This window comes from Dipodomys merriami, unplaced genomic scaffold, assembly GCF_024711535.1.
Source record: "Dipodomys merriami isolate MVZ:Mamm:240054 unplaced genomic scaffold, mDipMer1.0.p SCAF_242, whole genome shotgun sequence".
NCBI classification, from domain to species: Eukaryota; Metazoa; Chordata; class Mammalia; order Rodentia; family Heteromyidae; genus Dipodomys; species Dipodomys merriami.
In genome coordinates this window covers 41,931-67,343 of record NW_027203849.1, presented here as the reverse complement: position 1 = coordinate 67,343, position 25,413 = coordinate 41,931, and the positions used below count along the sequence as shown (strand labels likewise).

General features: G+C 34.7%; 1 protein-coding gene across 1 annotated transcript in view; it reads left to right on the top strand.

The window, feature by feature from the left end:
* Positions 1–25,413, top strand: part of LOC138835934 (EH domain-binding protein 1-like) — a gene marked incomplete at its 3' end in the record, with an annotated part of 252,863 nt that overhangs the window by 187,260 nt on the left and 40,190 nt on the right. The window contains exons 12-13 of the mRNA XM_070034500.1: positions 21,276–21,454; positions 22,280–22,328. Of these exons, the coding sequence (XP_069890601.1) occupies positions 21,276–21,454; positions 22,280–22,328 (228 nt within the window). The remainder of the gene's footprint in view (positions 1–21,275; positions 21,455–22,279; positions 22,329–25,413) is intronic.

Here is a 25,413-nt window from a genome sequence, read left to right as displayed (position 1 = left end):
CACAGAGTATGACTTTTAACAACTAGAGCAATTTTTTTAACCTCTCTGTCCTTCAGAATGCTAATCTATAAAGTAAGGATAATAGTACTTAACTCATTAGAATGCATACTAAGAAAAGTTCTGAAAATACTAAGTGCGATACTGCTATTAATATTATTTTTCTAGCTGTTCTAATAATTTGTTCTAGATTCTGACTGAAAAAAACCTTAGTTCACTTAAAATCATTCTAACCCTCCTTAGTAACTTTCAAAACCTTGGGGGAGATAGGTAGGCTTAATAAGAGTTCAAAAAGAAAAAATAGTTTCATGGTTCTTGCCATTGACGGATTTGTTTTTGTTTCCACAGTACTCAGATATTTAGCTTGTATAAAGATTAGGGAAGAAAGATAACATTTTTTAAAAAGCTTTGAAGATATTTTTTCAAAAGAGAAGGTTCACAACTTACAAGGGACATAGTTTATGATTATTTTAACTTCATGATGATACCAATGCATTCAATAGAAACCATACTTCAAATTTTAAATTTGATCCTTTTTAGGCTAGCAATATGGAATATTGAGTGAACCATAGCTCCTAGTTAGTTCTCTGATCACAAGGGTAGACAACTCATAATTCTATGATGTGCTGTACTACTGGGTTATGTTGTTTGTTACTTTTATCTCCCTGTGTTGGAGATCAAATCCAGAACCTTGGACAAGCACTCCTATCAAAGCTGGCCACAGCACCCAGCTTCCCCAATACTTTTAAAGACATCTCTGAAGATATTGGTGATATATTAGGAATTTTCTAACATTATAAAATGAAATGTGTCAACACTTAGAAGATCTGTGTAATTGAAGGAATCTATTTTCCAAGTGACCAGTTTTATATGTTATCACAATTATGATTAATCAGGGGGAAGAGACTCAAAATGAAAGATAGATCAATGAATGTTAATGTAACTGAGTTTAAAAAGTTCACAGATGTAGTTTCAAATCATACATCCCAACAAACCATTAAGAAACCACTGCTATTGAGATTTGATGTACTAGAGAATACTCACCATTGTTTGAAAACTTCCTGTATTTTTGTGTGCTAGATTTTATTCACTATTTCAGCCAAACTACCACATCACAGAAAGTTGAAAATAGGAACAGATCTGAGAATCTGGCTCTTTTCTATAAAACCAGACAGTGAAAAGATTTATAAAAAAAAAAATAAAGCAGTTTTACTCTTCACACTTTTTTTTAAGGAGGGAATGTAATTAATTTTATAGAAATATGTCACTGGGCTGGGAAGGTGGCTTAGTGGTAGAGTGCTTACCTCGCATGCATGAAGCCCTGGGTTCAATTCCTCAGTACCACATAAACAGAATAAGCCGGAAGAGGTGCTATGGCTCAAGTGGTAGAGTGCAAGCCTTGAGCAAAAAGAAGCTCAGGGACAGTGCCTATACCCTGAGTTCAAACCCAGGACTGGCAAAAAAAAAAAAAAGAAAGAAAAGAAAAAAGAAATGTTTCACTTATATAAACGTGTAAAATTTATTCCTGTTTTTAAATGCACTTATTACAAAAACTTTTAGGTTTTAATTTTTAATATAGTAAATGTCACTAGGTACACCCACACATACAAATATTCTTTGGAGTCTCCAACTTTTTTTTTTTTTTTGGTCGGTCGTGGGGCCTGAGCTCTGGGCCTGGGCACTGTCCCTGAGCTCTACAGCTCTACCACTTGAGCCACAGCGCCAGTTTGGGCTTTTTCTGCTTATGTGTTGCTGAGGAATTGAACCCAGGGCCTCATGCATACAAGGCAAGCACTCTACCACTGAGCCACCTTCCCAGCCCAGCTGTCTCCAATACTTTTTAAGATCATTAAAGGTCCTGAAACCCTAGACTTCTAGAACTGTTAATTGTTACTCTCATATCTATTTTTATCCTAGTTTCTGACAATAGTGCTAAACTTCATACTTTTTCTTCTTTGTGCCAGTACTAGGGCTTGAAATCAAGGCCTTGAGCTCTTGCTTAGCTTTTTCATCACCTATGGCTGGCACTCTACCACTTTAGCTACACCTCCATTTCTAGCTTTCTTTGCTAATTAATTGGCGATAAGAGTCTCTTGGATTTGTCTACCAGGGCTGGCTTCAAACCACAGTCCTCACCTCAATCCTCAGATCTCAGCCTCCTGAGTAGCTAGGATTATAGGCAGGAGCCTATACAGTACATAATATTCAAGCCACTGGTGCCCTTAGACTTGTCTATTTTTTTTGGTACCTTAGAAATAATTCATATTAAGCTAGACATGCATTTGCAGACACAAAGTTTAGATTTTGTGTATATGGAGGGCTTTGGTGGTAGTCATTTCATCTGTTAAATAACACTTGTTAGGAATTTGCTGATCTCACTTCCTTCTCTGTTTTTCTCCCTCATTGTGCTGTGTCTCAGTAGTTGTTTAGGAATTCATCAGTACAGAGGACCATTTCTTTCTTTGCTTTGCATCCATGGACACCTTTCCTAGGAGGAATAAAATTAGTTTTTGAAGATTTGTAATGACTTACTAATGTCTGTGTCAAAAGATAGTATTATTAATTTTTTAATTATAAGAATTAAAGATTCCCTTAAGACTGCTGCATATTAAATCTATTTTAATGAAGCACAGCATGCAAAAATACAACATTATCAACCGCCTGGAAGTTTGCATATTACATTGTAAAAATTTATATCTTTTTTGTTGTTGATGGTTTTTTTGTTTTCAGTTGTGGGACTTGAACTCAGGGCTTGGGCACTGTCCCTGAGCAATTTTGCTCAAGGTTAGAGCTCTATCACTTTGAGCCACAGTTCTACTTCCGGTTTTTGAGTAGTTAACTGGAGATAAGAGTTTCATGGGGACTTTTCTGCCTGGGCTGGCTTCAAACCGTGATCCTCAGATCTCAGCCCGAGCCTCCTGAGTTACTAGAATTATAGGCATGAGCCACCGGCACCCCACAATTTATACTTTTTAAAGCAATTGGTAGATACCATGTAGTTTAAACATATGCATGTTTAATACAAATGAATAAAATATTTCCATACTATAAAAATATACCCAACTCTTAAAATAGTACAGTGATCACAAAATAAATTATGACTATATGTTTATATAGTATCTATCTTTAAAATGTAGATAATAGTAAGTTCTAGGATTGTCATAAGCCTTTTATTAGAAATATCTAACCCTTTGTATTATTTAAAACAGCGACTTCCAACATGAGATGTGTGACCCCAAGGAATGCTCAAGACAGTAGTGAGTTGAGGTAGAAATAATACTCAAATTTGTATCTTCATACTTTAATCTGAAATTAAGGAAGAAATTAAACTTTACTAAGATTTAATATGCTGCTGAAGATAGATCATGAGGGTCATTTTTCTTGTTAATGGTTAGAAAGTTTCCTGTGAAAAATGTGAAAGTTTTGAATTAGAGGTGACAACTTACTTGTATGTGGTATATGTGTTTTTTTTAACCCTACACTTATATAAAAACCATTGAAGAAAAGAGGAGAGAGAAGAGAAGAAGCTTTCCATTTAAGTCTTTTAGACAGTGGTCAATGTTCTCCTTTGATACCACACCAAAACTTATAATCAGTGTTTGTTGCAGAGTAGAATCTGAAATGTTTTGATTTCCCCCAAAAAACACTTGTATTAAACATTAACTTAAGCTACATCTTAAGCTACATTTCTGATGGGTTTTCACTTATGTAAATACATAAACTTCTGCTTACACTGGCCAGAACTATGGCAAGGTATTCCTTACCTACAAGGTAAGAGTGAATATTAACAAGCTTTGCCTACTTCCTTAGAAGAAGCAGACATGAAAACGCATGTTTGGATCATCTGCCTGTGGCAATGGCTGCAGGAATATTTCCATCATATTATTTTGTTGCTAAAAATAGTTTGTCACCTATAAAAACTGTCTTATCTACAGATTAAGAACCTGAAAACAGAATGTTCTAGTTTGACTTAAAATGCAATTATTAATTCTTTTGTAACTGACATCAAGGGAATAGAAATTTTCTAGCTGAGTCTCAACAACAACAGAAAGAATACCTTACTTGAGTGAACAAAACCAATAATATACATTTTGCATTTTGATTTATATATCTTTGTGATATATCTCTTTCTACTATGATAAGTATTCAAACCAGATATGAAAATGTACTTGTTAGCTGGATTTGGTGGTGTATTTGCCTATGATTTTAGCTATTCAGGAGGTGGAGATCCGGAAGATTAAAACTCAAAAGCTAGCCGTGGCAAAAAGTTAGTAAGCCATTCCCCTCTCCCCCCCCCCTCCCCAAATCAACAAATCAACCAAGTGTGATGCTCCATAACTGTAATGTAATCTTGCTACTTGAGAGGAGGTATAGGTAGGAGGGTCATAATCTCTGGTTACCCTGTTAGAAGGGCTGGAGGCGTAGTTCAAATGGTAGAAAGCCCTGAGTTCAAGCCCTTAACTGCCAAAAAAATTTAAAAAAAAAAAAAGTAAACTTAGAACTTAGCCTTCAAGGAAGTGGAACTATGGCTCATGTTTTAGAATCCTAACCTTGAGTGAAAAGGCTAAGAGACAGTGTCCAGACCCTACGTTCAAATCTCACTATGGGTATGTACACACACACACACACACACACACACACACACACACACACACACATACACACACACACACACACACACACACACACACACACACACACACACACAAATTCATCAGAATTCAACCTTCAAATTATTAAACCAAGATTTCAGAGATTGTTAAACCTGTTTCAAACGTTTCCTTTTTTATAACAAGTAAAAAGCATCTCATTATAAAAATGAATCTTTAATTTCATCTTTACCTTCCATTTGAGGTATATGATTTATTATGTACAGTTGTACAGATGTAATAAATAAACATATATCTATTGTAATGTATTTTTTTGCTTTTTATCCCAGATACTAGCATGCAACAAAAAGTTGGAGACAGTTTAAATACTCTTGTGGAAATGTACACTTTAAATTTTTCCACAAACGTTGTGTCCACATATTCAATGTAATGCCAACCAAATCTGAGCATGACCTAGGTAGGTGTTAACCATATTGCTTAAAAATACTGTTTAAGAAAGTGTAGTGCTCAAAAAATTGGTTTGAAATTTCTTTTTAATGTTTCTCCTATTAACACCTGACTCACTCAGCTATTTTGACTACATGGGCATAATCATAAATCATAATTTCAGTTATAAATATCCATTTAATGGTTATGGTTCTTTCAAGAACCACCTAGAACCTTAAATTTAACTCTCTTAAAAAAAATTTCTCCTTAGCCCACAGATATAATTTAAACCAAGATCCAATTAGAATCCATGATTAAATAATGCACTTCAACATTTAACGTTAAATTGAAATATAACATCATTTGAAATGTGAAACACTCTATTATTCTAAATATTTTGTTCATCTGCTTTTTAAATAACCTCTATTGATTGATACCTCTTGGGAAAAATATAAATGAAAACCCAGAAAAACGAAGTTTATATATTTCATAGTATATTTGGTTTCTGTTCTCAACTATAAAAACTCTAGAGAATGGATGGACGTGTTACCTAGTGGGAGGAGTAACCTATTTCTTTTCTATTGGTAAGAAATACTCTTTGTGGCTAAGCACAAAGCCTCAAGCTGTACACTTTCTGGTTAGAAAGGAAGAGAGTCTGGATGCTGTCCTACTTCAAATGGCAAGCGATGTCTACATTCGCTACTCTGGAAACTCACCAGCTGTACTTCCATATTGACACTTTACCCTGATCACACCTTCCCATTTGTTTTTGGCTACATCTATTGTGATAAGAACAACAAGAAAATATTTATGTCTTAGGATCCCTTGATACATTTTCCAAGACCAATAACCACAGAATTTATTCATTTTATAAACAACTTATACATTTACCACTCAAAAACCTAATATTATCTTTAGTTATAATCAAGTATAATAAAGATTAGCCAAATAATCTTTTAAAGGCTCTTCCTGCTGGTGAATCTGCAAGAATGATAAATTATTATATCTCATATTATTGTTTTGCTATTTTGTTTTGCTGAAGACAATAAAAATCATTGGAGTTATTCAAGAGTTGTAAATGTTTAAATTAGAGACCACAAAAAAGTAACTGCTGCTTAATGTGTTGAATCCCCCAAAATGTGGTTAACGCCCACTCAGGGCATGTTTAGACTTGGTTGGTAATTATAATTGAGCTGTAAAATATTTTGACAGTTTCCAACTGTTGTGTACTTGTTAGTCATTTGGTGGCAAATGCAATTTGGTGAAGGTTTTTGGTTGGGGCATATTTAATTAAGACTCTTTCAATTAAGTAGTACTTCACAGTAACCATTAGTACAAAGTTTGGGGCCTATGAACTACTTTTATATTTTACCCAAGGCAGGGAAAAATGTTTATATTTAAAAGCATTGAAGTCTAAATAAAGTTTGCCATGATTTTTGCTTCCATATTTTTCATTACAAGCTTTTACTTGTTGTGTAGTAAAGCACAACCACTCAACACTTAAATATGTAGCCTGAACATTGTATTTGACTTCCCTAGATAAATAAATTAGATGGCAAAGAAATCAAAGTTTCATATGATAATTACAGGACTAAAAAAGAGGTGGGATAAATTTTTTGATATGTTTTTATCTTCTTTTTACAACAGTAAGCTAATTTGGGCAATATGATCATTCCTAGGGAGTGTCATACCTTTTAAGTCAAGATAGTTTGTCTGTATAGATAGAAGAGTATAGCTGAAACATTTTAAAACACACAGCTATTAGGTAAATGATTATTTGTGTAACTGTAGAGGGAAGTAATAGGAAAAGCTAAGCTCATCAGTGTACCCAGAGACAAAGCAGTGAAAAATCTGAAATTGAAGTCACTGGTAAAACTTATCATTTAAAGGGTGTGTCTCCGTAGAAATCTTCATTTTATTCTTTCTACCTTGATAATGTGAATTTTGACCATGAAACATCAATATAGATAAGGATTCTCAGGAAATAAAATAGGAATTCTGGGAAATTGGCTCACTAGTTCTTTAGTCTATATAAGTTTTTTCTTCAAATATATGTGATTTGTAAAAAATCAAATGTTATACAGGACTTATATGCACTGTATCAATGTAGGCTTTATTTTTAAATGTGTTATCTCCCCAAAGGATAAATGTTAGATGAGTCATATTTATTTGCAGTTAAAGTCTATATATCAATGAACTAAAGGACTGAAATGGTATCAGGGAAAGAAAGAAAATAAACTTCTGGTTATTACCCCAAATTAAAGAACTGAGGTAATTAAAAATACTAGTCAGCAATTGGGAGGATGAGAAAAGAGGACTATAAGCTAAAGGCCAGTCTGGATTATATAGCAAGAGCTGTCTCAAAAAAGAAAATAAAAACAAAATAAAACTGTAAATGTTGGTTCCATGACTATATGCATTTGTATAATTCATCAAATACATACTATAACAGGGTGAATTTTGTTGTAAACTACAATAGTTCATGTCTTTAAAAATCTGAAAACAATTTAAGTTGGAAAGATATATCATAAAATCTATTATGTTTATACTTTAGTGTAATTGAATTTGATTTAGCCTTCTCCAGTAAAGACTAAAATTTGCAGAAAAAACAGTTAAAACTGTCTAAGTATTCTTGTAGACTACCTTGATGTCTAATTATATTATATTGAGTTATTAATATATGTTAAGTGTTTTTCTTAGCAATATCTAAACAGGGCTAATACTTCTAAGTTAGTGTGTCTTTTATTAGCATTTTTACATCGTCTTTTAAAATTCTTTTTTTTTTTTTCTTTTCGGTTGTGGGGCTTGAACTCTGGACCTGGGAGCTGTCCCTGCACTCTTCAGCTCAAGGCTAGCACTCTACCACTTGAGCCACAGTGCCACTTCTGGTTTTCTAGTTGTTTATTGGAGATAAGAGTCTCTCTGACTTTCCTGCCTAGGCTGGCTTTGTACCGTGATCCTCAGATATCAGCCTCCTGAGTAGCTAGGATTACAGGCATGAGCCATTGGCGCCCGGCTAAAATTCTTATTGGTATTAATATTTTTAAAAGATTCATGAATCCTCTTTTTGCTATATTGAGATCTTACTTTATATACAAATTGTGATTGCATACTTTTTTTAATGAATTTTTATGGTGCCAGTGGCTCACATCTGTAATCCTAGCTACTCAGGAGGCTGATGAGGTTCATGGTTTGAAGCCAGGTTGGGCAGGAAAGTCTGAGACTCTTATCTCCAGTAAACTACACAGAAAAAGCCAGAAGTGGTGCTGTAGGCCCAATGGTAGAGCACTAGTCTTGAGCAGAAGAAGCTTAGAGCTTAGAGTTCCCAGGTCTTGAGTTCAAGTCCCAGAACCAGCAAAATAATAAAATAAAATTTTAAACTACGAGTTAAATTTTAAATATAACACCAAGAGAATAGTAGTTGTACAATACAATTTTTATGTAAGACTGAATATCTACCACCCAATTTGGCTAATTTATACATTAGTAAGATAGGTGACATATTTAAATACATTTAATATATTTAGAATTATAGGAAATATAGATTTGCTATAAATAATGCCTTTTTTACACTGGCTTTAATTTTTACTTATTCTAATTATTGTTTATAAAGAGAGATTATACTAAACAAGATAACACATTCTGAGCCTTTCTTAGCATCATTTTACCAGTGGTTATATTTATTATTATGAAGGAATTCGTTTTCCCTAGGTAATTTACAAATTTTATGTAATGATAGTCAAAATGCAAACACAATTTTTTCTGGTATAGTATCAGAATTATTTAGTAATAGTCAAATTATGATGGCTAATAAGTTTGGTTGCTCTATAACCGATTAATGCAGATCTTAATATGGCAGTATACTAGTAAATTCAGAGGAATAGCCTGCCATTTTTGTTTCTAGCCTGGAAACAAAAAGGATCTCATTCAGACACAAATACATACTTACATAATAATTAAATACACAACCAAGCAAACAACTATTCAAGAAATAATGTTGGTTTTAATAACTTAGAACCTTAATTCACACATTCACCAAATGTATTCTACATAGATGAAAGCATTAAAGCATTGAATAAAAAATGAAATAATTTTTATTTTAAATTTTATTGTAAAGGTGATGTACAGAGGAGTTACAGTTACTTAACTCAGGTAATGAGTACATTTCTTTCTGAACAAGGTTACCCTCTCCCTCCTTTTCTGTCACTTCTTCCCCTCCGATCTCCCTCGCCCACAAGGTGTAAAGTTCATTTCCAACATAGTGTCTAGTGAGTATCACTGCTAAGTTGGTTCACCCTTTGTCCCACTGTTCCTGTGATTCACCTTCCCATCCCCAAATCAAATAAACATATGTAAGATAAGGGGTAAAGAAATAAAAAACAGTGACAAAAGGGAATAAACCAAAAACTATTTTAGTCATTTTAATTTTCATCTAGCTCAATTTGTCTATCTTTTCTTTGGTGGTATCGTGCTTTTTTTGGATTAGAAAGTTTTTAAAAATTATAAGTATATTTCTAGAAAATAAATAGTAGCTATTGTTCACATGAATGGAATGAAATAAGGTTCCAAGTTATTTTTTCTTTATCATTTCTTGACTAGTATTTCATTTTTTATGATGCTTCCTAATTGTATATTAATTTCCAAAGAAAAATATTATGTCCAACCCAGATCTCACCAACTCAGAGCCCAAGCATGCTCTTAACTCTAAGGCTGTGTTCTTTCCTTATTTTTCTTTCTTTTTTTTTTTTTTTTGTCGGCCGTGGGGCTTGAACTCTGGGCCTGGGCACTGTCCCTCAGCTCTTCAGCTCAAGGCGAGCGCTCTACCACTTGAGCTACAGCGCCACTTCCGGTTTTCTGGTGGTTTATTGGAGATCGGAGTCTCACAGTCTCTTCTGCCCGGCTTGGCTTTGAACCGCGATCCTCAGATCTCAGCCTCCTGAGTAGCTAGGATTACAGGCGTGAGCCACCAGCGCCCGGCTTTTCCTTATTTTTCTATTTTTGCTTATTGCCCTCATGGGGCAGTATATATATATATATATATATATATATATATATATATATATATATATATATATATATATATATATATATATATATATATATATATATATATATATATATACAGAGAGAGAGAGAGATTTGATTATAATAAAAAAAGAAACTACAGTGTTAAAACATACATGATTTTTAAGTTAATATCTTTTAAAATGTACCCTACCTACCAGTGGATTGTGGTAGAATACACCTGTAATCCCAGCACTCTGGAGGCCAAGGCAGAGGATTAAAGTTCAAGGCCAGCCTGAACCACATATTAGAAAGAAGGTGGGGAGAATCTACTTGCAGCTCTTCTTTCCTGTATTTTGGATCAGTGATTGCTGGCTTATATGAAATAAAAGTAGAATGACTGAAAAGCGACTAGAATGTCATTTCTAGCAAAATTGCAAAGTAAATGACAAAAATAGAATAGAAATTTGCCTAATGGATTGGCTTACCTTTCATCTGCAAATCAGTTGAATCTCCTTTCCTCTTCCACCTTTCTCTTTCACCTCTTTCCCCCTCCTCTTCCCTCTTTTCCCCTCTTCTCTCCTTTTCCTTTTTCCCTCTCCTTTTCCTCTCACCCTCTCTTTTTCCTGTCTTCCTTGCCTCTCTACTTGCTGCAAGTAGCTTCTCCCACCCTCCTTCCTAGTATGTGGTTCAGGCTGGCCTTGAACTTTAATCCTCTTACCCTGGCCTTCAGAATGCTGGGATTACAGGTTCATACTACCACAATCCACTGGTAGGTATATTTTAAAAGAGATATTAACTTTAAAAATCTTGTATGTTTTAACACTGTAGTTTCTTTCTGTGGCTGATTTTTATTATAATGGAAGAAAATAAATTCCCTCTGTCAGTTCTAGGGATTGAACTCTGGGCCCTGCTCTCTACCATCTGAATCACAACTCTTAACCTTTTGCTTTTAGTTTTTTCTTCAAATAGGGCCTCAAACTTAGTACAGCTAGCACTGGACCAAGAACCTCTTACCTCTGTTTCTGGAGTTGCCATGATAATAATAGTCATGTGCCACAATTCCTAACTTGTATCTGAGAGAGAGTCTTACTAATTTTTGCGCACTCTGACTTCACATCCTCAATTCTACTTTTTCCTTCCTAGCTGGGTTTAATTAAAGATTTATGTCACCACACCTGGTCCTTAAAATCATTCTTCTGAGTACCTACTTCTTAAGACCTAACTATGTGTAATTAACTACTAATAAAATACTTGAGGATTGCAGTTGTAATAATTCTAAAATTTTCCCACGTGCTCCCTTAGAAATTCACTCAGAGATATACAATCTTCCATCTACTTCTCAAATAGGAAAATTCACTAAATAAGCACTTTCACAAGTTAAATTGTTATAGTTGTTCATTACATATTATCAACAGTGTGAGATTGTTTTTAATTGTATCTATATTGGTGAGATTAATACATACCTTTTGCTGTGAGCAATATTAGGCATTCTTAAATGAGTGGGTAAAGACACCATGGTTTTAGTTGGTATAGTGAATAAAATGTTATGTCAGGTATATGATTTTATCCTATTTGCATGGTAATCAAGTGGCCTGTCACTACTTCATAGGTAATAAAAGAAGACTTTAGACTTCTAGATCAGAGAAAAATTGCTTCATTAGTCACTGCATAGCCCAGCAATCTGCACACCAGCATATTTACCAAGTCTCATAAGGGTCATATGAAGAGTTGAATTGATGCTTTGCACAACATGGGTTTGTCATGGAGAAACAATACATTTAGTAAATTCACTATCTTTATTTTAAACAAATACACAAATTATACGTATTTATGGAGTGCTGTGGAATGCTTCAGTCTGTCATTTTATAGCAATCATTAAAGCTGCTTTGTCTCAGAGGGAAATATAGCCGCATCCTAAACTGCTTTCTTTTCTGTAACAAATGCCAGCGAGTAGCCCAAGACTCTTTATTCTTGGACCACCTAGCAACATACATAGGACCGTGTCTCTCATACTTGGATTTCTACATATTTTGTTGTTACTTTTTTTTAGCGATGCCTGTGCTCCTTTTTAGATTACTTTCCTATGTTAATGATTGAATCTGAAATTTTACTACCACCTCTATAAAAAGTTCCTCTTTGATTTGTACCTACAGTGTTAAATGTTATAGAACTAATTACTGTAAGGTTATTGGTTGAAATGAAGCATCTTTTGTTTTGCTGTTTGAGTCTCACTATGCAGCTCAGGTTGGGCTCATATTCTAACTTCAAGCTAACTTTGTTCCTTAGCCTTTCCAAGTGCTGGAACCATGGACATGCACTACCACTCCTGTCTTCAGTAGGGCATTTATATAACACAAATATTCTGATGTAAAATAGACTTTTGCATATCTTACTTGTTTTATAAACAGGTAATCAATCATATACTATTTCCTTATATTTGTATTTCTAGCAAAGTTATTATTATAGAATATTTAATTTCATTAGCAACTACATAAAATGTTCTGGATGTTAACAGACCCTGCAAAAACCTTTATATTCCTATGTCCTCTATCTTTGTAGCCTCTTAACTTTTCATAATAATATAGAAGGAGACTCTTGATTGCTTTAAAGTGTAAAATTCAGACTTGAGCCACAGTCTTTTCTCATTTTGTAATACACTCTAGTTTGTTGATTTGCTCTTTTAAAAATAGTGTTTATCATCTTTTGGGTCTGAAGACCCCTTTATACTCTTAAAAGCTTTGGAGGAGACAGAGAATTCTGGGGAAATGGCGAAGTAGAAAGCAACAGGAAGCAATCTTTCTTTCTTGCCAACAATTGCACTAGCAGAATATATCTGATGTAACCATCTTGGAACCCTGTAGTTTACTCAACCCTCTTGGAGAATAAATGAATAAAATTATTGGTTAAGTTTGGTCAATTTCAGCTCTTGTCAGTATCTATTACCTACCCTGCACATGTTCTTGAAGCAGTTTGCAAACAGTCCATGGAAGCCGGTGTAGAAAATAAGGACCTGTGCCTCTGTTCAGGGATCCCTGATTAATGCTGCTTATCACACAGATGAGACGTAGTGGAGATTTGTTGCATCTTCTGACAATTGTTGCATGCCCCTTCCCACCTCAGACTAAAGCAATTTCCAGGAGTTTAAAGACTCAACACCCCCCACCCCCACCTCCCAACCCCGCCTCACCCACACACACCCTTCATTCATCCTTTTGTATCTGAGGAGTTTGACCATTAAGAAACTGCATATGAAGGGAGAAATAGAAAGATATTACACGTGTCCAGAGAAGACAGATATAGAAAATAATGGATAAGACCTTAAGTTTATACTTCAGGCTGATCTTTAGCACAGATACTACCAATAATTTTTAAAATAAAAATTAATACATGGGTGAAGAGGTAGAATCTGACTTCCACAGGGTAAAAATCTGGTTTGCAGAATTATATTACTAGATTTAAATATCTAGATTTCAGTTTTTTTTAAAGTTGCAAAACATGCAAAGAAATAGGAAAGGATGACTTCCATTCAAAAAAATAATAATAAATGAAGAGGAAGTATCCTTAATACAGTAAGACCAAGAGGCAATGCAGAGAATCAAAAAAATTATGTATCAACCAAATGGAAAGATCAATAGAGAATAGAAAATCTCAAAAGAAACTAAAAAGAAATTCTGGAATTGTAAAGTAAAATAATTGAAATAAAAAATGTATAGGAGGGATTCAAAGGCAAATTTGAGCAAGCAGAAAGAAAAGTTAGCAAACTTGAACATAGTACCACAAAAAGTATTGAATCTGAGGAACAGAAAGAAGCGAAAGAGCTAGCAGTATAGCTCAGTGTTTGCTTAGTGTGCTGGAGGTTCACTTTCCAATATGGGGCCGGTGGCGGGGGGAGGGGGCGCGAAGGGCAGAAAGTACACACAGCCGAAGGGACTAAGGGAATACTATCTGTCAGACTAAATGTATATTGTAGAAGAAATCTAGGCAAACTGAAAGGGATACAAAGAATATTTGAAGAAATAATATTTGAAAGCTTCCCAGGTTTGATTAGTGACATGAATGTAAATGTTTAATATAAAGGTTAAAATCAAGACCCACATTCATATCCATTATAATCAAAATTTAAAAGAAAAAGAACATTTCTAAAGCAGCAAGACAAAGTGATTCATCATGTAGAAGGGATCTTCATATCAATAGATTTCTCGTTAATAATTTTAGACCCTAAGAAGCAATAGGATGTCATAGTCAAAAGTGAAAAATCCTATATCCAGCAAAACTGTCCCTCAAATGTAAGGGATTTTGTTACCACTCTCCCTGCCCTGATAAGTGTGTAAAGCAAATCTTGAAGACTGAAATGAAAGGATACTAGATGTATGAAGTAATAAAGATCAGTTTTGTAAGCTATTACTAGTTTAATTAGGATATGTAACTTTTTGTTTTCTATATACTTTAAGGATGAATGCATTCATTTGGGGGATTATAGCATGTTCTTATTATGTTAGATTTATTAATACAAGATTTGACTTGAGAAGCTGGAGAGCTGGAATTACATAGGACTACCCTGACTCAAAGTACTTCTTTTTATTTGAGAATGAGTGCATATTACTTTATACTTTTGATATACAGTGTTTAAAGATCTTATTTTATGAAACCAGCTGTTAGTGGAGCTGTTAAGAAGAGCTCCTCTCAAGTTTGGTCACAGCCACTCCCAGAATGGAGAAGAAAAATGAATGTGATCACTTAAAGACAAAATTGGAAAGAAAGAAAGAGCTTAATGTCAGGAGCAAATTTTGTAGCTGGTAAGATGTCAGTAAAAAAGTATTTCTTATGGGAAGAAAAATTTAAAATGAAAACAAGAAACAAGCAATTCTGTTCTTATGATTTGTTGATTAATTTAATGTGACCATCTTTCCCCAAAGAAACCATCCATTGAAGTATAAAAATAAATACATCATGTGTTCTCTAAAACTTGGTCTTCTTATTGTTTTATTAGTACTAGTATTAAAACTAAAAGCTTTGAGATGTAAAAATAAAGAGAATGAATGATCTCAAATCAACAACCTAACTTTGTAATTTAAGAAACTAGGAAAAGAAGTCTAACCACAAATTTAGAAGAAGAGAAAAAATAAATATTAACGCAAAGATAGCATTAACAAATATAGAAAATTAATGAAACCAAAAAGGTGATTCTCTGAAAAAGACAACAAAAATTTATCTAGATAGACTAAGGAAGAAGATACAAAGTTCTAAACTCAGAAGCAAAAACTCAGAAGTCCTTATTCTACAGAAATAGAAAGGATTGTAATGTAATACTAGGAACAATTGTATAATAAAACAATGACTTGGAAGCCAGGTTCTAGTGGCTCACGCCTGTAATCCTAGCTACTCAAGAGACTTAGATCTGAGCGTCACACTTCAAAGCCAGCCTGGGCAGAAAAATCCATGAGACTCATCTCCAATAAGCTACTCAGATAATGCTGGAAGTGGCACTGTGGCTCAAGTGGTAGCACACTAGCCTTGAGCAAAAGAAGCTCAGGCAGCAGCACCTGGGCCCTGAGTTCAAACCCCATGACCGACAATAAATAAATACATCAAATAAATAAATAAATAAATAGAATAACCTAGTTAAAAAGAGCAAATTTCTAGAAACCAAACCTATCAAAACTAACCCATGTAGAAACAAATGTAAATACACCTGTAATAACTAGTAAGAGTATCAAAAATAATAATAGTAAATCATGCTGGGCATAATGGTTTACACCTATAATCCTAACACTCACAGAAAAAGAATAAACAGTTCAAGGCAGGAATGGTTATCATAGGGACACAATGTCCCCTCACCAAGAAAAAATAAATGCCTTGAACTTAAAACTTAGTGGCTTCAACTACATTTCTACTACAATTTAAAGAAGCTACACCAATTCACCTCACACTTTTTCTTTAAAAAGTCAGCATTCCTAATTTATTTTGTGAAGTCAGTGTTAACTCTGATAGCAAGAAAATAAAACTTTAGATTAATATTGTTTATGAACATTGGTCTAAGAATTCTTAACAATGATGCTGGCAAACCAAATGCAGCAATATTTTAAACATGTCACAACCAAGTGGAATTTTGCCCAGAATACAGGAATCAGAGTCATATATCACACTATCAGATAAGTCATATGATTACCTCAATGCAGAAAAAATATTTGACAAATCATACTTTTTTTTTTCCAGACCTAGGGCTTAAATTTGGGGACAGGGCACACTGTCCCTGAGCTGCTTTTGTGCAAGGCTAGCACTCTACCACTTGAGCCACAGCACCATGATTTTCAGCTTTTTCTGTGTAGTTTATTGGAGATGAGTCTCACTGACTTTCCTGCCCAGGCTGGCCTCAAAGTATGATCCTCAGATTTCAGCCTCCTAAGTAACTAGGATTATAGGTATGAGCCACCAGTGTCTGGCTTACATATCTCTTCCTTAATAAAAACATTCAACAAAAAAGAAATAAAAAATATGTAAAGATTACAATGACCATATACAAAAAAATTCCAAACAACATTTATGTGAGCTATACAGAATGATATTTATACTATTTGAAATAGGGTAATTTAAAACATTAATTCATTTAGCTTATAAACAATTTTACCATATGTAAACATAAGTACTTTAATGAATTAAGACTATATGTTCGAAGGAAAACAATTTATTGAGAAGGTGACTTTTTTTTTGTTTACCAGTGTCCATTGTAATGTGTAATTTTGGTTGCAGTCTATGAACTTAGGGCCTTGTGCATGCTTAACATGCACTCTATCCTCAACCAGTAAAGAGGATTTTAATGGGCCTTTTGAATATTCGAATATTGTTCTCTTTTATAATACTGAACTCTTGATTGTTGCAACATAGAATCTGAAATCATACACTGGTCTCTTTATTTCTAGTGTATGTAGATTTTTTTTTGCCCTTTCTAGTCTATGTAGTTATGAGAGAGAGAGAGAGAGAGAGAGAGAGAGAGAGAGAGAGAGTGTGTGTGTGTGTGTGTGTGTGTGTGTGTGTGTTTGCTGGTGCTGAGGCTTGAACTCAGGGTCTGGATTTTATACTTACCTTTTATTCTCAAGGCTTTGTTCTCTGCCTCTTGAGCCACAGCTCCACTTCTAGATTTTTGATGGTTAGTTAGAGATAAGAGTCTACCAGACTTTCCTGCCTGGGCTGGCTTTGAGCAAAATTACTCAGCTCTCAGACTCCCCTGTAGGATTACAGGCATGAGTCACCAGCATTTAGATAATTATTATATATATTTGATCTTGCTTCTGTTATATGATAAGCTATGCTCTTTTTTTAGAATTTTCACTAGATAGGCTCTATGTGTGTCTCTCTGTGTGGTATTTCACTATCTGAATTATCAAAAAAATTTATATCCATGTCATGTTTAGCCATTTCAGAATTGAAAAATTGAAACTGCTGCTATGACATTGCTGTATTTGTAGTCTATTCTGTAGAAGCATATGTTTCTATAGGATATAAACCTAGGAGTTGTTGGGTGATAGAATAAGGCATATCTTCAAATGTAGCATAACAGACATTATCAGAGTGTTGTTTGTTATTGTTGTTTTTTAATCAACCCTGTACAAAAACTCCCTTTGAATAAGGCATGTCTTCAAATGTAGCATAACAGACATTATCAGAGTGTTGTTTGTTATTGTTGTTTTTTAATCAACCCTATACAAAAACTCCCTTTGAGAAAGATGGAAGGGATGACATTGATCAAGATGCCTTGTGAGCTTATAAACTGACATGTTGACTTGAAATCCCTTTGTATGACTACTTTTTAAAAAAAAAAAGGAAAAAAGAAAAACTCCCTTTCTTGCCAACATTTGGTATTTTTATTTCTTTGAAATATTTCATTTAAATTAAAAGATTTTAATTGTCTTGCTTTCTAAGGTAAGTGTATATTAGAACCTTTAACTTTTCTGAATTCTAACATTGATTTTTATTTATCAAATACTTGGATTTCATTGTGAAGTCAATTAAAAATTTGAAAGTAACCATTCAATTTTTTTATTATTGTATTAGTTGACTTCATTTTCCTGATCAATTTATGAATTTTTCTGGCTATAAACCCTTTTCTACTGAGGAATAAACCCAAAGAATCGCACATTTTAGGCAAAAACTATTCCATTAAACCACATCCCAAACTTCCCCTCTCCCCAAGACAAGGTCTTGTGTACTACTCTACAACTCATGATCCTACTATCTCAGCCATAGCAGTTGTACTAGGGATAGAAGGGACTGAAGATATTTTAGGTGCGAATGATGATCTGTGTGACCAAAGAGAGGGGGACTAAGTCATCCTAGAGAATAAACACATTGAAAAGGATTTGGGATTCAATGTCAGAAATATTTCACCACCATTTTGTGTTTTTGTGAGACCCAAAAAGATGTTAGTGGTGTTTAAGAAGACCTATATTGTGACTAATGGGTCAGATAAGGGACAACTTGGAAGAAGGAAGACCTCTTATGATTTGTAGAAGCCTTAGGCAAAATCAAATCAAATCAGATTGTCCATGAATTAACTATTAAGGGGTGATAGGTGAAGGAAGAATTCAAATGTGATTCTGAGATTAAAAGTCTAAAACAAGTAAAACAATAAGCACTATCATTTACAAGCAATGAAAAGGAGATTATAAGGAATGATTATGGTTTTGTACATACTGAGTTTCAAATTTTATATTATAGAAAGGACAGCTAGTTGGAAGTATGAATCAGCACAAAATGCAGAGAGACCAAACTGCTCATTAGAATATTGATTGGGGGGGGGAGGAATGGGAGAAAAATGAGGGAGGAGGTAACAATGTTTGACAAGAAACATTGGGCTGGGAAGGTGGCTCAGTGGTAGAGCGCTTGCCTTGCATGCCTGAGGCCCTGGGTTCAATTCCTCAGCACCACATAAGCAAAAAGAAGAAAAAAAGCCGGAAGTGGCACTGTGGCTCAAGTGGTAGAGTGCTAGCCTTGAGCTGAAGAACTGAGGGACAGCGCCCAGGCCCAGAGTTCAGGCACCACAACCGGACCCAAAAAAAAAAAAAAAAAAGAAATGTATTTACCACCTTACATATGTAACTGTAACCCTCTGCACATCACCTTGACAATAAAATTAAAAAAAAAAATAATATTGAAGCCAGGTGCCAGTAGCTCACACCTGTTAATCCTATCTACTTGGGAGGCTGAGATCTGAGGATTGCAGTTGGAAGCCAACCTGGGAAGAAAAGTCCCCATGAGATTCATCTCCAACGAAGTACTCAAAAAGCTGAAGTGGCACTGTGGCTTAAGTGGTAGAGCACTACTCTTGAGCAGAGAGAGGCTCAGGGACAGAGCCCAGGCCCTGAGTTCAAGCGCCAGGACCAGGGGTTGGGTGGAGGGAGGAATATATATATGAGTAAGGAAGAAACTATAGACAGTGTGATAGAGAAGATTAGTTGTCTGATGTACAACTTGGAACAACTCCATGCCTTAACAATATAATTTTATATAGAAAAATATGCCAGCTTTTAGTGATAAAGAAAATAATGAGAAAAATTATTTTTTCCAGTTAAGCAATCATCTTACCTTATTAATAAGGTAAATCTCTACCCACAGGTTAAATGATTAGATGGATTTCAAAATTACAGTAGACCATAGATGGGATAGTTAAAAGATATATTATTTGCTATTTGAAGAATCCTGTTTTTACCTACTTCTGAATATTAAGTAGAATTGATCTAAGTTTGTTAATTTTTATCATCTGTGAGGTTTTTTTTTAATTGACTTTTGAAAGATGATCATTTTAAAACAGCACTTCATAGACCCTGGGCCCAGGCTCAAGAGATAGAGCAACTCTCTAGAAAGTACAAGGTGCTGGCCGTGAGTTCAAACCCCGGTACTGAATTAAGAAAAAAATGATAGAAAATGGCATTTTGCTAGACTCATGGTTGTTTATCTAATTATTTGTTAATCTGGCAGTTAATAAAAATGATAAATTACAATTTTGTTGATTCTTAGTCTTCCCATAGAAGCATTAGATATATAAGTCATAGTTACGTTGGGGTTGATTTTGTTTGGCACTAACATGCTTTTGTCAAATGGGGGCATCATTGGACTTTCTTAAGCAATATGGTAGAAATGGCTTGCTTGTTAAATATTAGAGGTAAATAATTTTTCTCCTTTGACCTTGTTTTGGAGGACTTCTATTTTATATCTAAGTGTCACTACTATAGCCATTAGTTTTTATTAATAAGAAGATTATAGTTCAGAAATATTTAGTGGGTTTCTTAACAGTTTTCAATTGTATCAGCCTCCATATTTGTGATAGTATCACAAATTGTAGTTGTTCAGTGAAAGAAAATGACATGATTTTAAAAACAATACAAGTTTAGAATTAAAATCTTACCCATCATTGGAAGTGGCGCTGTGGCTCAAGCGGTAGAGTGCTCACCTTGAGTTGAAGAGCGCAGGGACAGCACCCAAGCCCAGAGTTCAAGCCCCATGACCGTCCAAAAAAAAAAAAAGTACTAAATCTTACCCATCATTGTGGTTTTAAGTGTATGCACACAAGGACAAATATATGCTTAAGATTAGAAACTCATGTCATCCATCTCATACTTAAAAATAGTTCTCAATTAAAATTAGAAACTATTTGAGCATATCTGACTTATGTACTGTTGGTATATGCTGTTCCAACACCTAACTGTTGTTAATAACTTTAAATTCTTACAGGAAAGGCATTTGAATATAATTATAATTGTGATATTCATTTAATATGACTATATTTTGAAAACTTATTTTGATTTCTCTTCCACTAATAATCTGTGCTACAATTAAACTTAAAATGAATAATTTTTGATATTGTGAAAAAGAAAAAATATTTTGTTCTTTTACATTTGAGAAAATCTTTCAGAGTATGAGCATTATACAAATATTCAGCCTTAAGTATTTAAATGCTTTCAACATTATGTTTCTATCAACAAAGCTCTTGGCTTGTTCTTACGTATACACTTTAACTCACATATCTATATCCTTGTCAGGCAAATGCCATGGGCTAAAACTGAAGATAATAACTTAAGATTTATGTCTCCCTTTAGAGGTTACAGTTGTCATGAACTGACAGTTTTGAAGGACCTAAACTGACATCAAAGGGTTCAAATGATCTAGTTAGGTCAATTAATGTTAATTTTCATCTTCCATTAAATTCTTTTAATGTTTTCTTCATTTCTCTTATTCTAGCCAAGCCCTATACCAAGTCCTGTTTTGGGGCGAAAGCCAAATGCTAGTCAGTCATTGCTTGTATGGTGCAAAGAAGTCACGAAAAATTACCGGGGAGTAAAAATCACCAATTTTACTACATCATGGAGAAATGGTTTATCTTTTTGTGCAATATTGCACCACTTTAGACCAGATTTAATGTAAGTAGAAATATGTCCCATTCCCTATTAATAGTTTATAAATAATAAACATTTTTAAAAGATGGCAAAATAGTTTATAAATAACAGACATTTATTTTTAAAAATCACAAAATAGGGGCTGGGAAGGTAGTTCAGTGGTAGAGTGCATGCCTGAGGCCCTGGGTTCAATTCCTCATAAGCAAAAAGAAAAAAGCCGCAAGTGGCGCTGTGGCTCAAGTGGTAGAGCGCTAGCCTTGAGCTGAAGAGCCTGAGGGACAGTGCCCTGGCCCAGAGTTCAGGCCCCACAACCAGACCCCCCAAAAAAATCACAAAATAAGTTCTTAGTATGTATCCTTAAATACTTGACTTTATATATATTTTTATATACTTTATGTTGTTTAGTAACCATGTCTCTTGCTTTATTGACAGAACTGTATAACAGAAAGTTTTTCTTCCTTGGTACTTTTTCCCTTTTTAAAAAAAATGATTTTCACCTTAATATTATACAAAAAATTGACTTTAAATTATCATGAAAATTGTGTTAGTGTACAAATGAGATGAGATAAAAGGCCTATAGGTGTTTGTACAGTAACAGCAAAGGATTACATTATGATAAATGTGGTTATCTGGCTACTCTGGTCCTCTCTCTCTACTTCTCTTCTGGGTTAAAAGCTTTTATTTATTTCCTTTATTTTCAATACTGTTGGCTTTACTGATTGAATTGCTGTGAAACTGCTAGTTTTTCTTCTTTATTATTGAATGTCATAGTTTTAGATTCAAGTTTTTTAAAAACAGCTTTGTAAATCTAATATTATATGTACCCATTGTCCCATTTTTCTCCTTCAGTGACTACAAGTCTCTGAATCCTCAAGATATTAAAGAAAACAACAAAAAGGTAAGAATTACGGAAGAATGCAATATGTAGTTTTGAGGGAAAAACTGGGAAAGAGCAAGGAAGGGGTAACATTGTCCAAAAAGTCTTTACCTGACTTACATAACTATAAATGCTTTGTACATCACCTTTATAATAACAAGTTTTTTGGTCAGTCATGGGGCTTGAATTCTGGGCCTGGCTGCTGTCTCTCAGCTCTTCAGCTCAAGGCTAGTGCTTTACCACTTGAGCCACAGTGCCACTTTTAGTTTTCTGGTAGTTAATTGGAGATAAAACTTTCCTGCCTGGGCTGGCTTTGAACTGTGATCCTCAGATCTCAGCCTCCTTAGTAGCTAAGATTACAGGCGTGTGCCACTGGCGCCTGGCTATTATAATAATTTAAAAAAATAAATTAAGAAATACATAGTTTCATAGTGAGGTCATGGATACAAGTGTTCTGCTTCCTACAGTTGAAATAAGATTCATGAATTCTCTGGTTTGTCATAGATTTTAAAGATCACAACTGTCCAACAGGCATCAGATTATATATGACTTTCATTAACTATTAAATATTTTTGAAAGCATATTGCTTTTATTCTAAAATTGTAACTTCAAAAAAGTGCACCTAAGACAGGTACTCTTGGCTCAAAGGAAGACACACAGGAATTTACAACCTGAAGATCTTGGTTCAAAGCCTGAGCAAATTCATCCATTTCCAATTAACCATCAAAATGCTGAACTGAAGGTGTGGCTTAAGTGGTAGAGCACCATCTGTGAGCAAAAAAAACTGAGTAGGTTGTTAAGGCTCTAAGGTCAAGCTCTGGTACCAATACAGAAAAATTGACACAATAATAAAAATGCACTCAAAACTGTTGTGCTTTAACTATTATGTAAAATTTAAAGTATGTTAAAAGAAGAGAGCAGGAACATACTAAATGTAAGAGAGAGTGCCTAATTCATAGAAGCAAAAAGATATTAACAGTAGTTCTTTTTACTGTCTAGAAAACTATATACATATTCTACACATAATATACTAAGATCAGAATGTTTTAATGGGTATGGGAGTAGCTGTTTATGGAGCCTCCTGGGCAGGCCAGCCGACTGTACTTCAGGCTTTTGTATTGCTTTGCTTTGCTTTTCATGGTGTGTGTGTGTGTGTGTGTGTGTGTGTGTGTGTGTGTGTGTGTGTGTGTGTGTGTGTGTGTGTGTGTGTGTGTGTGTGTGTGTGTGTGTGTGTGTGTGTGTGTGTGTGTGTGTGTGTGTGTGTGTGTGTGTGTGTGTGTGTGTACATGCTGGTACTGAGGTTTGAACTTAGAGCCTGGGCACTATCCCTTAGCTTTTTCACATAATACTAGTGCTCTATTACTTGAGCCACATCTCCACTTCAGCTTTTTGCTGGTTAGTTGATATGACTCTCAAAGACTTTGCTGCCCAGTCTGGCTTTGAACCAAGATCCTCAGATCTCGGCCTTCTTAGTCAGAAGATTACAGTGGTAAGCCACCAGCACCCAGTTTTCAGGCTTTTTACCTCAGAGCACAAAGTATAGTATATATAATTTTCTGTGTGCAAGGAGGGAAGTGTACCTAACTCTTCATACAACAGATACTCAATATTTGCACTGAATTGAATTCTTCATCTAGCAATGAATGAAATACATTGTTATCTCAAAGCAGTTTTTTGTTTGCTTGGTGGTACTGGGATTCGAACTCAGAGCATTCAGCTTGCTAGGCAAGCACTCTTTTTTTTTTTTTTTTTTTTTGTCGGCCGTGGGGCTTGAACTCTGGGCCTGGGCGCTGTCCCTCAGCTCTTCAGCTCAAGGCGAGCGCTCTACCACTTGAGCTACAGCGCCACTTCCGGTTTTCTGGTGGTTTATTGGAGATAGGAGTCTCACGGTCTCTCCTGCCCGGGCTGGCTTTGAACCGCGATCCTCAGATCTCAGCCTCCTGAGTAGCTAGGATTACAGGCGTGAGCCACCAGCGCCCGGCTTAGGCAAGCACTCTTACTTTTAAGCCATACTGAAGTTCTTTATTGTATTCGTTATTATTTATTTTGGTGGGATCTCAAGGTTTTGCCTTGGGCTAACCTCAGGCAAAGACCACAGTCCTCTTCCTTACAGCCTCCTCAGATCACAAACCTCTTACCTACAGTCTCCTGTTCAGCTGGGACCAAAGGTGGTACCACCTTGCCTGGCTGTTTGATTGAAATAGAGTTCCACTAACTTTTTACCAGGACTTGTCTTGAACTATAATTCCCTTCAGTCTCCATCTCCCAAGTAGCTAGGATTAGAGATACCAGTCACTATGCCTGATTTAGTTGGCATTATTAACTTGTGATCTGTGAATAACATAATTTGTGAAAATTTTGTTTTTATAATTCTTTAGGCAAACTTTAACATTTCTTTCCATGGTGAATTGAAGTCACAAATCATGGTTGATGAGTCATGCCTGAAACTTCATTGCCTTCAGAGATCACTGATACTTTCATATCTTACTTGCATATCTTATCTTTCATATCTTATCTTGCATACTACTACAAATAAATTTATCACTCCTTTAAAATCATTATTTAATGGGCTTATTAAAACATTAAATTTACTGTTTCCCAAATTCACCTTAACAATGTTTTTCATCCTAATTATTTTTCAATCTAATTATTTATTTCTTTATATTCTTCTGAGAAGTCCATTAACAAAAATGCACATAGGACAAATGGTTAATTACCTCTGATTGGGATAAAAGTTTTCAGTATACGTTAAATAATTAGAATCACTAGTGATTAACATTTTAGAATCTTGATAGTTCAATTGACAAAACAAGAATTTAATTAAAACAGTTTTATTTTTATTGCTCTCTAACTATTGTATATTGCCATTAAAATGACTATTTCTTTGCAAATATATAATGCTGATCCTGGAGTAATATACATTTTAAAACTCCAATTTTTTTAAGTTGAAATATATCACCCATCAAGCAAGCCGAATGAGGCCCTAAATTCAAATCCTAGTATCACCAAAAGAGAGGAGAGGAGAAAGGAAGGAAGAAATTACCTTTCTTGGAGTTGGGGAGTCAGATCAGTGGAAGAGTACTTAAAGGCTTTGATTCAATCTCCA